The following is a 13,255-nucleotide window of genomic DNA, read 5'->3' as shown; positions in this document are numbered from 1 at the left end:
TAAATGATGCTAGAGAGTCTCTGAATTTATATTGAAGCCGATTATTTGAAGAAGGTAACCTACAGCAAAAGGACACATTCCCTTAGCTCAGAAGTGGTATCTACAACACTGTTCTCTTTATTTCTTGAGTAGTTTTCCTTTGGGATTATACTTGGTACTACCATGTTTGGACATTACCATGTATTTTGTTAATTCCTATTATTGAACTTTCTACATACTATGTACTATGTTGGGTTCTCCTTATTGTGACTGGAATTATTTAAATGAGACTGCTTAAGCTTTTTAGCATTCATGTAAAAAGGATGCATGGCTAACATGAACCATTTCCATGTCACTGATACAGTGAATAAAGCAGGAAGTGGAAAAGGTGTTTACCAACAATTTATTGAATCTTTACTCTGTGCCAAGCACACAATAATACATGCATTGTCTCATTTAATTTCATGACAACATGGGAGGTAGATACCTCTGTCATTTCTCTTCTATAGCTGAGGAAACACAGTCAGAGGTGTTATGTGACTTGTCCAACTCACAGAGCTAGTGACGATCAAGCCAGAATTCAAACCCTGATTTTTCTGACACCAGAACCAGTGTACTCAGCGATGATGAAGTGCTATACCATTATGCGTGCCAGAGTGAGTGAATCATCTGGGCTATCAATGAAAACATTAATTATTAGTCAATCTATACTCCGATATAAAATAAAAAGTTTTAAAAAAAGTCAATCTAAGAAATGGAAAATCTTATTCAAGCAAATATAAGAAGTAGAGCCTGGAGGCTGTCTCTCGGAAAGTTCTGAGAACTGTTCCAAAGAGGTAAAGGGGAAGCCAGTATGTATGTGACCTTGGAAGGGAGTACGTGCAGTCACGCACACGTCTTGGTAGAAGGGTACTGCTCTTCCCAAGGGACAGATATCTTAATTAACAGTTTTAGTCCTTTTCTAAGTATGAGAAGATGCAATAAACTGGATTCATAAAATTTTTTCCTGAAAATATCTGACTATCTCAGGGTCAGTTTTGTCAGGTTTCTTAGAGCACAAGGTTCTTCATTCTGATCTTTGTCTTGAATTCCTTTCAGGATGTGTTGCAGGTCAGCGACCGCAGTGGCTAAAGACCTGATTCTTGTAGAACTGGATAGTGGGCCATGATCTTTATTTTACAGTCCCTTTCCCTTCTGCCTTAATTTCAGTCATGGGAGGTATTTTGTGACCAGTTTGTCCCACGGCGCTAGAAATGCACATTCCCAAGTCAAGTGAGGACTATTTTGATAGGCCGCAGAAAGTGCTATTACTGGACCAGTTTCCATTAACAGTAATGAAAAGCCTCTGGACCACCGGTCTTCCTAGTCTGTCACGGTCCTCAGAAGAGCCCTTTTGTTGCCTCTTCCCATACTGTACATTATTACAATCACCGATCTTGTAAACCTATATATTTGATCAAATTGTTTCTAGTCACCTAATTATCATTAATTTCATCTGAGGCTCAGTCACACATTTGGTGGGTTTCCCAGGTGGCTCAGTGGTAAAGAATCTGCCTGTCAATGCAGGAGATGTAAGAGACATGGGTTCAGTCCCTGGGTCGAGAAGATCCCCTGAAGGAGGAAATGGCAACCCACTCCAGTATTCTTGCATGGAGAATCCCATGGACAGAGGAACCTGGCGGGCTACAGTGCGTGGGGTCGCAAAGAATCAGACACAACTGAGTGACTGAGCATGCGTGCATAGATTTGGTAATGCAGGGAACTTTAATCTTGTAAAATAGGCAGCACATAATATAACTAGTAATATTAATAAGGTAATAAGCAAGTATTTAAATGAAGAACTTCCACTAGGTGTGGCCCAATCTCTCCAGGTTGTCTGACTAGTCCGTTCTGCACCAATCGCTATCTTTAAGGGAAATGATATATTGGCATTAACATAAAGTTCACCAAAGATGTCTGCACATACAAGGCAAGTAAGCAAGAGGTCACTCTGACCCCTTACCAGGACTGACAAAGGAATGTTATGTCTAAGGAGTTGCATGGCTGGCGCCAAAAGGAGAAAAATTGATCTTTGTGGTTGAGCAGGTATTTCTGCCACATGGGAGGTCTGCTTAACACATAAGGCAGATGCACAGTGTAAGAAGGAGGCCAAAGGGCAGAGAGAAAGTTTTATGTCTAAATTTTCCTTGTCTTGCCTTAAAATGTGAATTTCTTTTCATTGAGGAGTTAAGAAAAAAGTCCAGTGTGAGGCCTGACTTTAGATCCCTGGACCTTACCACTTGTTGCTTCCCACCTGTTTTCTCTCTTGCAGGTACTGGGTACCTCGACAACGTGACCTTGATCTCAGCCCGCCCTGTCTCAGGAACCCCAGCACCCTGGGTTGAACAATGTGTATGTCCTGTTGGGTACAAGGGACAGTTCTGCCAGGAATGTGCTTCTGGCTACAAAAGAGATTCAGCCAGACTGGGACCTTTTGGCACCTGTATTCCTTGTAACTGCCAAGGGGGAGGGGCCTGTGATCCAGACACAGGTGAGTGAAACGACACCTGAACCAGGCAGTTCGGGGTGCAGCCAGGTGACCGGGGTCTCCCATGGAAGAGAGAGCTGCGCAGGAAAGGCGGTCCCTGAACTCATTTCAGAGATGGGAAAGGATTAAGGAGAGCAGGGCTGGACTCAAGGAAAGATGGACACTGCGCTTTATTACATTCACTCCTTTTCATGATGGAAATGCCACAGGGCTGTGAGAAAGGTGCTAGGTTACAGGAAATGGCTGTCATGGTTCAGTGCTGGGTGGGGGAGCTGGTGTCAAATTGCAAGAATTGTTTGGGGAGATCAAAGGCAGTGTCAGGACCTGAATGAATGTGCCGACAAGTGGTGTAGTCAGGCCGTGGGGAAGAGGGGAGTGCTGTTAACTCGTGGATGGTGGTAAAAGGAGTGCATGTCTACTTGGCCTGGGAGAGGGAGGGTGAGATTCAGGGTCGTGGCCATGTTTAGAGTTGGTAGGAGGGCAGAGGGAAGGGCCAGCGCTCAGGCACTCTGGGGAAAGCTGCAGAAAGGGAGGCTTTGAATTACTAAGCCCTGCCTCCCACGCTTCATCCTCTGTATTAAAGAAAGTGGATAGTTTTACCTGCTCATTTCTCTGCCCCTTCTTTCTCCCTCTGCCTCCCAGGAGATTGTTACTCAGGGGATGAGAACCCTGACATGGAGTGTGCGGACTGCCCCATCGGTTTCTACAACGACCCGCACGACCCCCGCAGCTGCAAACCCTGTCCCTGTAGCAATGGGTTCAGCTGCTCCGTGATGCCTGAGACAGAGGAGGTGGTGTGCAATAACTGTCCCCACGGCGTCACTGGTGAGGCCAGCTGCCCGCCCTGTCCTCCTGCCATGCATCTGTCCAATCCAAGGGCTCTCCAGGGACTGCTCAGGACTCAGGGTTATTCTCAATGGGCTCATTTTAAAAATACGGAGAGGTCAATGCCCAAGAGCTGAAGTGCGTTGAAGAAAGGCAGGGTGTAGAGCTGTGGGAGGACACATCTAACGCTGTTTTAAGAGGTTTGTAATTAGGAGGCGAAGTTGTCAGATGAAATATAGAGTTTAACTAAGTTTTTAAAAATGAACCCCAAGGAGGGACTTCCCTGGTGGCCCAGTTAAGACTTCACATTCCAATGGGGTGAAGATGGAGGGTGGAAATGGGATGAGGGGTGGGTGCAGGTTTGATCTCTGGTTGGCGGTCTAAGATCCCACATGCCCCATGGCCAAAAACCCAAACATAAATAATATTGTAACAAATTCAGTATAGATTTAAAAAGTGGTCCTCATCAAAAACAAACAAACAAAAATTGAACCAAGCTAAAGAAGGGAAACTTAGTAACGTTATATGTGTCACACCTCTGTGCTAGTTGGTCTCAAAGAAGCGCTTGTCTTGAGCCGCAGCCTTGGTGGTTTGGTGCCCCATCTGACTTTTCCCTAGCCAGCTTGTTAACTGGCAGGAAGGTCCCTGGTGGTGCTTGTGTTCTAGAATCTATGACCACCATGGTGTGGAAGAGTCAGCTTCTTGCTGTGGGTTCCTGCTCCTGAGCCTGCTGTTCTGGGGTTCCAGGTTGGGGAAGCTCTTCTAGAGAGTAACATAATTTCAGTCTCTGCCTCTGGTTTTGCTGCTAATCAATGATCACGTGGGCGGCTTGACTCTTGTTTCCTTCCAGGCGCCCGCTGCGAGCTCTGTGCTGATGGCTACTTTGGGGACCCCTTTGGGGAGCATGGTCCAGTGAGGCCTTGTCAGCCCTGTCAGTGCAGCAACAATGTGGACCCCAGTGCCTCCGGGAACTGCGACCGCCTGACAGGCAGGTGTCTGAAGTGCCTTCACAACACGACCGGTGCCCACTGCGACCAGTGCAAAGCCGGCTACTATGGGGACCCCTTGGCTCCCAACCCAGCGGACAAGTGTCGAGGTAGGACTGCACCCCTAGGCAGACTGGCCAGGCTCTGTGTGTGTGTGTGTGTGTGCATGTACACGTGTGAGAATGTACAAATAGGCAATGCTGACTGCAGGTAATATTGTGATGCTACTTTAGCTTCTCTGACCTGCCTGGGCCTTTCACTGATCAGAAGTCTTAAGACCAATTTCCCCTGCAGCAGGGCTCTGGCAGTCAGAGCCAGAGGATGTCAAAAGGGTTAAGGCTGAATGGGAGAAGTGAAAAGGGTCAGGTTTACATTCCAAAGTGGAAGAGGAGATAAAATGGGGCTGCCTCCTATGCGTAGTCCCCAGGCTGGTAGGCAGGCAAGTGGCTGCCAGACCCATAAGAGGAAGGTAATAAATGACTCAAGCCAAAGCCTGGACACACTGAAGTGGGAGGGGAGTGGGCGGTAAAGTAGTTGGAGAGACCCTCTCAGGAAGTCAGTGTGATTGATGTATAGAAAGGTAACAGTCCACACGTCTCCTAAGGAGGTCGGGCTTCAAAGCAGTAGCTCTCGTGGAGCATTCCTGGGGGCTGCTTCAGATCAGATCAAAGCATGAATGTACGGACTGGGCCTCTTGCTCAGCCCTTCTTTCAAGCCTTTGCACGTGTTCTGTTCTAGAGGCAAATTCAATTCAAGGGAGCTGGCCTGCCACTTAGACTCACCCCTCAGTCACCAAGGTCCCAGACCAGCCTGGTGCTCAGAACTCAGGAGCTTGCTTATTTTAAGGTCCAGAATGGCTCTGGGGACCCAGATTGGAGTTTCCCCAGGAAGTCTTCAGGGCACCCAAAGCCCCTCATTCACACCAGAGTGCCCAGCCCTGGAAATGCTTGAGGACCTCTGTGCAACTTAGGGCTTCTACCCAGGGGTGCAAATTCCACCTGCCCTGACCCCAGCTTGTGGGTTAGCTATGATGTCATATAATAGGAAGCATTCACATGACATCAGCAGTATGAGTTTAAGTTTAGTTTTTTAGCATACCTCTTGTATTATTCTGATCTTGCCAATTAATTTCTCCGAGTCTCAGTTTCCTCATATGGATAATTAATATTTTACTCAAAGTGGTTGCAAAGATAAAACAGAATATGAGAAAGCACACTGTAAACTATATAATTCCATCTGAAAAGTGAAATTGTTAGTTGCTTTCAGGTCACTTCAGTTCAGTTCAGTCGCTCAGTCATGTCCGACTCTTTGCAACCCCACGAATCACAGCATGCCAGGCCTCTCTGTCCATCACCAATTGTGTTCAGTTCTTTGCAACTCCATATACTGTAGCCCACTAGGCTCCTCTGTCCATGGGATTCTCCAGGCAAGAATACTGAATAAGTTGCCATTTCCTTCTCTGGAGATCTTCCCAACCCAGGAATTGAACCCAGGACTCCTGCACTGCAGGCAGATTCTTTACTGTCTGAGCCAGCAGGGAAGCCCATATCTATAAAGTGCTATTAATAGAGATTTCACTGCCTTTAGACAATACAATCTTTTCACTGAACTGTCTTTTACAAGTTCTTACCATGTGTGCAATGTGGAGCTAGACACTGAGGTTATAATAATGAATAAGTCAGCCCAGCTCGCAAAGAGCTCATATGCTAATAAGGAAGACACATAAATATGGAAGCAAATAATAACATATGCTCAGACGTTATTCCAAGTGTTTTGTGATCACTGAAGTTGGAGTACCCAGAGAATCACTCCATTTGAGCATTTGAGACACTCCAGAGTCTCACCCACTGTTATAGCCTCAGCTCCTAGAACAGAACGTGACACATTGTGCTACTGAACCAGTTTGATTGAATAAAGGTACTGCTTTACTGCATTCCCTGCGTCAAAGGCAGCAGAGCAGAAGGAAAACAGCACTGGCTCTTTCCAAGTTCTCATTCTTGCCATCTTCTTGCTGTATGTCCTAGGACAGATTACTCACCCTCTCTGAGCCCATATTTCTCATCTGTAATATACAGAGAGGTGTCTACATCTGGCATATTAGAGGCCCAGAAGAAATGTTACTCTTCCTGTGAGCAAACCCAGAGTGTCTGCAGAATATCCAAGAGACTTACAATTTAATGGGGGGACGTAAATCAGTGTCAGCAGAAAGGATGGGCTGTTGAAGTGTCTCTTCATCCACACACACACACCAAACAAACCTGCCAGATGTTTCCCAAGACCTTTCTGTGTTGGGAATGTGCTTGGAGACATGGCCAAGAAACTAATCCAACACAACATGAATCAACAAGGGCAAACAAGGGTTCTTTGCTCTGGGTCACTGGATCTTCCTTTTATCTTTGCTGTACCTCCAGGTTCCAGAATTAGTTTGACATGAAAGCTTCCTGTTTGTCTTTTGTCTCTAGCTTGCAACTGCAAACCAATGGGCTCGGAGCCCGTGGAGTGTAGAAGTGATGGCAGCTGTGTTTGCAAGCCAGGATTTGACGGCCTCAACTGTGACCATGCAGCATTAACCAACTGTCCAGCTTGCTATAATCAAGTGAAGAGTCAGGTGTGCATGCTAGCCAGCCCTCACCTTCACAAGTAAACTCCTGAAGTATCTTCTGGGTGGTTCTGTCACAAACCCAGGCTCCTCCTTAGTCTCCTGAGGACAGGAGTGGGGATTACTATTTCTCTCTTGAAAAACTGTGGTGTTAAAAAATTTCCATGTAGTAGTGATAATTCTTCAGAGTTATGTTCTTATATTTACCATTTTTGAAAAATGTGTTATTCTTCAAAAGTCACATGGGTGGAACTGAAAATGCCACCCATGTCCACTGAATCTGAATTCAGTGCTCTGTTATAATATGCCACATTTTAGATGGATTTTTTCCAAGAAATGTTCTTATGAAACAAACAAAGGAAACCTAAACATATAAAAGAGATGTCATGGATCACTGCCTTGTCATGGCAAAGGGGCTTGCATAACTCAATGAAGTTATGAGCCATGCTGTTCAGGGACTCCCAAGACAGGTCACAGTGAAGAATTCTGACAAAACATGGTCCGCTGAGGGAGGGAATGGTGACTCTCTCCAGTATTCTTGCCTTGAGAACCCCATGAACAGTATGAAAATGCAAAAATATACGACACTGGAAGATGAGCCCCCCAGGTTGGAAGATGTCCAGTATGCTACTGGGGAAGAGCAGAAAAATAGCTCCAGAAAGAAAGAAGTGGCTGGGCCAAAGTGGAAATCATGCTCAGTTGTGGATGTGTCTGGTGGTGAAAGTAAAGCCCAATACTGTAAAGAACAATACTGCATAGGAACCTGGAATGTTAGGTCTGTGAATCAAGGTAAATTGGATGTGGTCGAGCAGGAGATGGCAAGAGTGAACACTGACATTTTAGGAATCAGTGAACTAAAATGGACGGGAATGGGTGAATTTAAATCAGATGACCATTGTATCTACAATGGTCTGTGCAAGAATCCCTTAGAAGAAATGGAGTAGCCCTCGTAGTCAACAAAAGAGTCTGAGATGCAGTTCTTGGGTACAATCTCAAAAATGGCAGAATGATCTCAGTTCGTTTCCAAGGCAAACCATTCAACATCACAGTAATCCAAGTCTATGCCCTGACCACTGATGCTGAAGTTGACTGGTTCTGTGAAGAATTACAGGACCTTCTAGAACTAACACCAAAAAAAGATGTCCTTTTCATCATAGGGGAGACTGGAATGCAAAAGTAGGAAGTCAAGAGATACCTGGAGTAACAGGCAAGTTTGGCCTTGGAGTACAAATGAAGCAGGGCAGATGCTAACAGAATTTTGCCAAGAGAACACACTAGTCATAAGAAACACTCTCTTCCAACAACACAAGAGATGACTCTACACATGGACATCACCAGATTGTCAATACTAAAATCAAATTGATTGTATTCTTTGCAGCTAAAGATGGAGAAGCTCTATACAATCAGCAAAAACAAGATCGCAGAGCTGACTGTGGCTCAGATCATGAGCTCCCTATTACCAAATTCAGACTTAAATTGAAGAAAGTAGGGAAAACCATTAGGCCGTTCAGGTATGACCTAAATCAAGTCCCTGATGATTATACAGTGGAGGTGACAAACAGATCCAAGGAATTAGATCTGATAGAGTGCCTAAAGAACTATGGACGGAGGTTCATATCCTTGTACAGGAGGCAGTAACCAAAACCATCCCCAAGAAAAAGAAATGCAAGACGGCAAAGTGGTTGTTTGAGGAGGTTTTACAAATAGCTCAGGAAAGAAGAGAATCTAAAGGCAAGGGAGAAAGGGAAAGATATATCCAACTGAATGCAGAATTCCAGAGAATAGCAAGGAGCAATAAGAAAGCCTTGTTAAGTGAACAATGCAAAGAAATAGAGGAAGACAATAAAATGGGGAAGTCTAGAGATCTCTTCAAGAAAATTGGAGACATCAAGGGAGTATTTCATGCAAGGATGGGCACGATAAAAGACAGAGACGGTAAGGACCTAACAGAAGCAGAAGAGATTAAGAAGAGGTGGCAAGAATACACAGGAGAACTATACAAAAAAAAAAGGTCTTAATGACCTAAATAACCATGATGGTGTGGTCACTCACCTAGAGCCAGACATCCTAGAATGTGAAGTTAAGTGGGCCTTAGGAAGCATTACTAACAAAATTTTACTTCATGGCAAATAGAAGGAGAAAAAGTGGAAACAGTCACAGATTTTATTTTCCTGAGCTCCAAAATCACTGCGGATAAAGACTGTAGCCATGAAATTAAAAGATGCTTGCTCCTTGGAAAGAAAGCTATGACAAACCTAGACAGTGTATTTAAAAAGCAGAGACATCACTTTGCCCACAAATATCCATATAGTCGAAGTAGTCACATACAGATGTGAGAGTTGGACCGTTAAGAAAGTTGAGAGCTGAAGAATTGGTGATTTCAAATTGTGGTGCTTGAGAAGACTCTTGAGTCCCTTGGACAGCGAGGAGTTCAAACCAGTCAATCCTAAAGGAAATCAACCCTGAATATTCATTGGAAGGACCAATGCTGAAGCTGAAGCTCCAGTACTTTGGCCATGTGATGTGTAGAGCTGACTCATTGGAAAACACCCTGATGCTGGGAAAGATAGAGGGCAGGTGGAGAACAGGGTGACAGAGGATGAGATGGTTGGGTGGCATCAGCAACTCAATGGACCCGAGTTTGAGCAAATTTCGGGATATAGTGAAGGACAGGGAAGCCTGGCATGATGCAGTCTATGGGGTCGCAGAAGGCTGGACACGATTTAGTGGCAGATCAACAACAGAAAAGACACGAGGAATCTAAAGGTGTCAGGGCTGTCCAAACAGGAATGGCCTCCAGAGATTTCTCATTCAAATTCCAGAGAAGAATGAACTTGATGTTGTTGTTGTTAATTATGAATTATTATTTTTACTGGAGTGAAGGGCAGGGGAGGGAAGGGTCCAAACAGAACCCCAAAGTATAACAAACTCAACTTGTTTTTTAAAATTTATCTCTTTAACCAGCCTCTATAGCACTTCCTCTATTCCCAGCACTATTCTACAAATACTAACTCATTTAGTCCAAATAATAAGTCTGTGCGATATTATTATTCTCATCCCATGGATAAAGAAAGTGACTTGCCTAAGGTCACACAGCTAGTGAGTCGTAGAACCAGGATCCAGACTCAGAAAATCTAGGCTCTACAGTCTGAATTTTACCATGACGTGCCAAGCATTTCTGGACTTGTAGCCATTAGCCCCTGGATGCATGCATGTGTGCTCAGTCGCTTCAGTCATGTCTGACTCTTTGTAACCCTATGGACTGTAGCCAACCAGGCTCCTCTGTCCATGGGATTCTCCAGGCAAGAGCACTGGAGTGGCAACCAGTAATTCCATGCCCTTTTCCAAGGGATCTTCCCGACTCAGGGGTCGAACTGGTGTCTCTTTTGTCCCCTGCATTGGCGGGTGGGTTCTTTACCACTAGTGCCACCTGGGAAGCCTTAACCCCTGGATACCTGGCATATTGTATTCCACTGTGAACTCCGTCCTCTGTTCTAATCTTCTTTCCTTCATGGTTTCAGATGGATCAGTTTATGCAGCAACTTGAGAGCCTGGAGACACTGGTTTCGAAGGCTCAGGCTGGCGGAGGAGCAGTACCTGACGCAGAGCTGGAGGGCAGGATGCAGCAGGCTGAACAGGCCCTTCGGGACCTCCTGAGAGAAGCCCAGATTTCAGAAGGTGATGGAGGCCCGTTTCACACAGGAGAGAATTCAGAGGCTTAGAAAACAGTCCCCTGGCTCATAGAATCTTTGGTGGTAACGGTTCAGCAGATGTCTCTGCCTAGCCCTTGCAGAGGTGGCAGAACTGTCTGTGATGTTCTCCTGAGATTTGAAATGATGGAGATAAAAGAGCATGCATTCACATACTGGGCTTTTACCGTTTTGCTGGAAGCTAGTCAAAGTCGCTTTTCCAGCCCTCTATTTTTGATGACTTGACCCCCCAACGTGCTCATCCTCCCTTTCCTTGTTGGTGTTCAGGTGCTGTTAGATCCCTCAATCTCCAGTTGGCCAAGGCCAGAAGCCAAGAGAATAGCTACCGGACCCGCCTGGATGACCTCAAGATGACCATGGAGAGACTTCGGACCCTGGGCAGCCAGCATCAGGACCGAGTTCAGGATACTCGCAGGCTCATCACACAGATGCGCCTGAGCCTGGAGGAAAGCGAGGCTGCCCTGCAGAACACTGTAGGTGGTGCTGGGTTAGGGGGTGAGTCCCTGCTGAGCTGGGGGACCCACGGCACGCGTCATGGGCTCACTTTGTCTCTTGGGTTTTCTGGTCTCTCTGGTAGTCAGTAGGACTTCTTTTCCTTGCAGCAGTCACAACTTTGGCTTCCTGCCAGCTCCCATTTTATGCTTTATGGCTTCCCAGGTGGCTCAGTGGTAAAGAATCCACTTGCAAGAGATGTGGGTTCAATCCCTGGGTCAGGAAGATCCCCTGGAGGAGGAAATGGCAACCCACTCCCCTATTCTTGCCTGGGAAATCCTATGGACAAAGGAGTCCAGCAGGTTGCAGTCCATGGGGTCACAAAAGAGTCGGACACGACTTAGTGACAGCCTTTCTCTTTCACCAGTCCATTTCTTGCTACCTGTAGCATTGTCTGCTCCTTTCTTTCTTCCTATCTTCTAGATTGTTAGCTCTTGGAGGGCAGGATTCAATTTTGTTCATCTTTACTTTCTCAGCCCATAACACCAAGTGTGGCTCTGACAAATGTTTGTTGTATGAATGAATGAACAAAATGAAGAGGGAAGGAAGGAGACCAATAAAAACATGGTGATGAAAATGGGGAAAAACTTGTTACAGTATGATTTTCCTAATGATGTAGCTTGTGGTGTGATAGGAGGAGGAGATCTGAATGAACATTCTTGTCTTTCTGAATAAAGGAGGAAATGGTGACAATAATGTAAGGTGGGTGGTGGATAAAGAAAGTTGGAAGATAAATCAGATATAATGCTGGGGAAATGAAGGATTTAAAATAGTGTGTATTGATTTTCATTTTGTAGAATATTCAGAAAATAAGTGTCCCCTATGATCTCATCGCTATGAAATAACTACCATTAAAACTTGGCCTATGTTCTACTGGACTTTAAATATATATGAGGATATAAACATGCATATATTTTAAAATCCATCTGTATATACAGACTTTTTTTGAACTTGGATTTCTATTTGATTGAGCCTCTACCTTTTTTTTTTTTTTTTTAATGTAATGACCATGGTAGACCAGGGATTCTTGATGCTTCAGGATGGAAGATTCTGTGTGACTAATGACAAGGGGTTCAGACAGGACAGCTGCGGAACCTGCTTAGGCTCCATGGCTCCCAGCAAAGCTTAACCATTTGTCCTTTTTCCATAGAACATTCCTCCTCCAGAGCACTACACGGGGCCAAATGGCTTTAAAAGTCTAGCTCAGGAGGCCACGAGACTGGCAGACAGGTGAGTAGTACTGGAGGGCACCTCTGCTTCAGACCACCTCTGTGAGGCCAGACTTGAACAACTCTGCTGAGTATTCAGGACCAAAGCTCCATACTGATTACCTCCAGGCTCCTTTGCAGCCATTCCCCTGCCCTGAAGCCATTTTTTAACCGCTTGGTTTTCAGTGTATGTAGGTGGCCACTGGGCAAGGTCATTTGGCAGGAGTTGGGGGTGGGGTGTTTCTTTTCCAGATTTCTCTATGACTCATGGTATGGCTTCGGTGTATGTCAGATGTAATTCCTTGGGCCCTGTGAAATGAATCAGCCCTTGGAAAAGAGTACTTTGCAGCTCTGAGGGACTCCCAGGCTCCCACACCAAGCCTGGGAACAAGTAGCAACGAATTGTTTGCTAGCCTATGGTGGCCAAGTGTGTGAAGGGGGAGAACTCCCTCCTGAAAACCGGCTCTGCAGGGCCCTGGTAATCACAGGCAGCTCCTTAGTTCTTGCCTGATTGCAAATCCTACAATCAGGATTGTTGTTGAAGAGGTTTGCTCCTGGCAGAGGGCTCAGCAAGGTGGCAGGCTCTGCTAATCCCGAATGGAATTCAGTCAGCAGAAGGGGGCTGGCTTATGTTCTCATAGTGTGAGCTGCTTCCTGGATTTGTTTTCATCAGTTTCTAGAACCAAGAGGACAAAGGCAACTGGGAAACTGTTATTGATGGGCTTTGTCCCCCTTGATGTTGGGCTAAGTTTAAAGATACAGCCAAAAAGTGCAGAGGGAGTTGGATCCTGGATAAAATAAAGCCTAGGGATTTCTCCTGCAGAAAAGTTTATAAATGCAGTGTTTATCACCCTGAGACTTCTCCTGCCCATCTCAATCGCTTACCCTGATTATGCTAGAAATGGAGTAGATCATCAAAAAAGTTTAGG

At 45.4% G+C, this 13,255-nt stretch overlaps 1 protein-coding gene across 3 annotated transcripts in view; it reads left to right on the top strand.

The window, feature by feature from the left end:
• LAMC2 (laminin subunit gamma 2) overlaps nucleotides 1-13,255 on the top strand; it is a 71,555-nt gene that overhangs the window by 43,859 nt on the left and 14,441 nt on the right. For all 3 annotated transcript variants that reach the window (XM_088845278.1, XM_055419117.2, XM_055419118.2), the window contains 7 exons: nucleotides 2,291-2,509; nucleotides 3,149-3,331; nucleotides 4,182-4,427; nucleotides 6,780-6,925; nucleotides 10,438-10,594; nucleotides 10,894-11,099; nucleotides 12,269-12,348. In XM_088845278.1, coding sequence (XP_088701404.1) covers nucleotides 2,291-2,509; nucleotides 3,149-3,331; nucleotides 4,182-4,427; nucleotides 6,780-6,925; nucleotides 10,438-10,594; nucleotides 10,894-11,099; nucleotides 12,269-12,348 — 1,237 coding nt within the window. The remainder of the gene's footprint in view (nucleotides 1-2,290; nucleotides 2,510-3,148; nucleotides 3,332-4,181; nucleotides 4,428-6,779; nucleotides 6,926-10,437; nucleotides 10,595-10,893; nucleotides 11,100-12,268; nucleotides 12,349-13,255) is intronic.

Source organism: Moschus berezovskii, chromosome 17, assembly GCF_049115385.1.
Source record: "Moschus berezovskii isolate FMDL1 chromosome 17, NW_MosBer_1.0, whole genome shotgun sequence".
Lineage (NCBI taxonomy): Eukaryota > Metazoa > Chordata > Mammalia > Artiodactyla > Moschidae > Moschus > Moschus berezovskii.
This window is presented reverse-complemented; position numbering and strand designations above follow the sequence as displayed.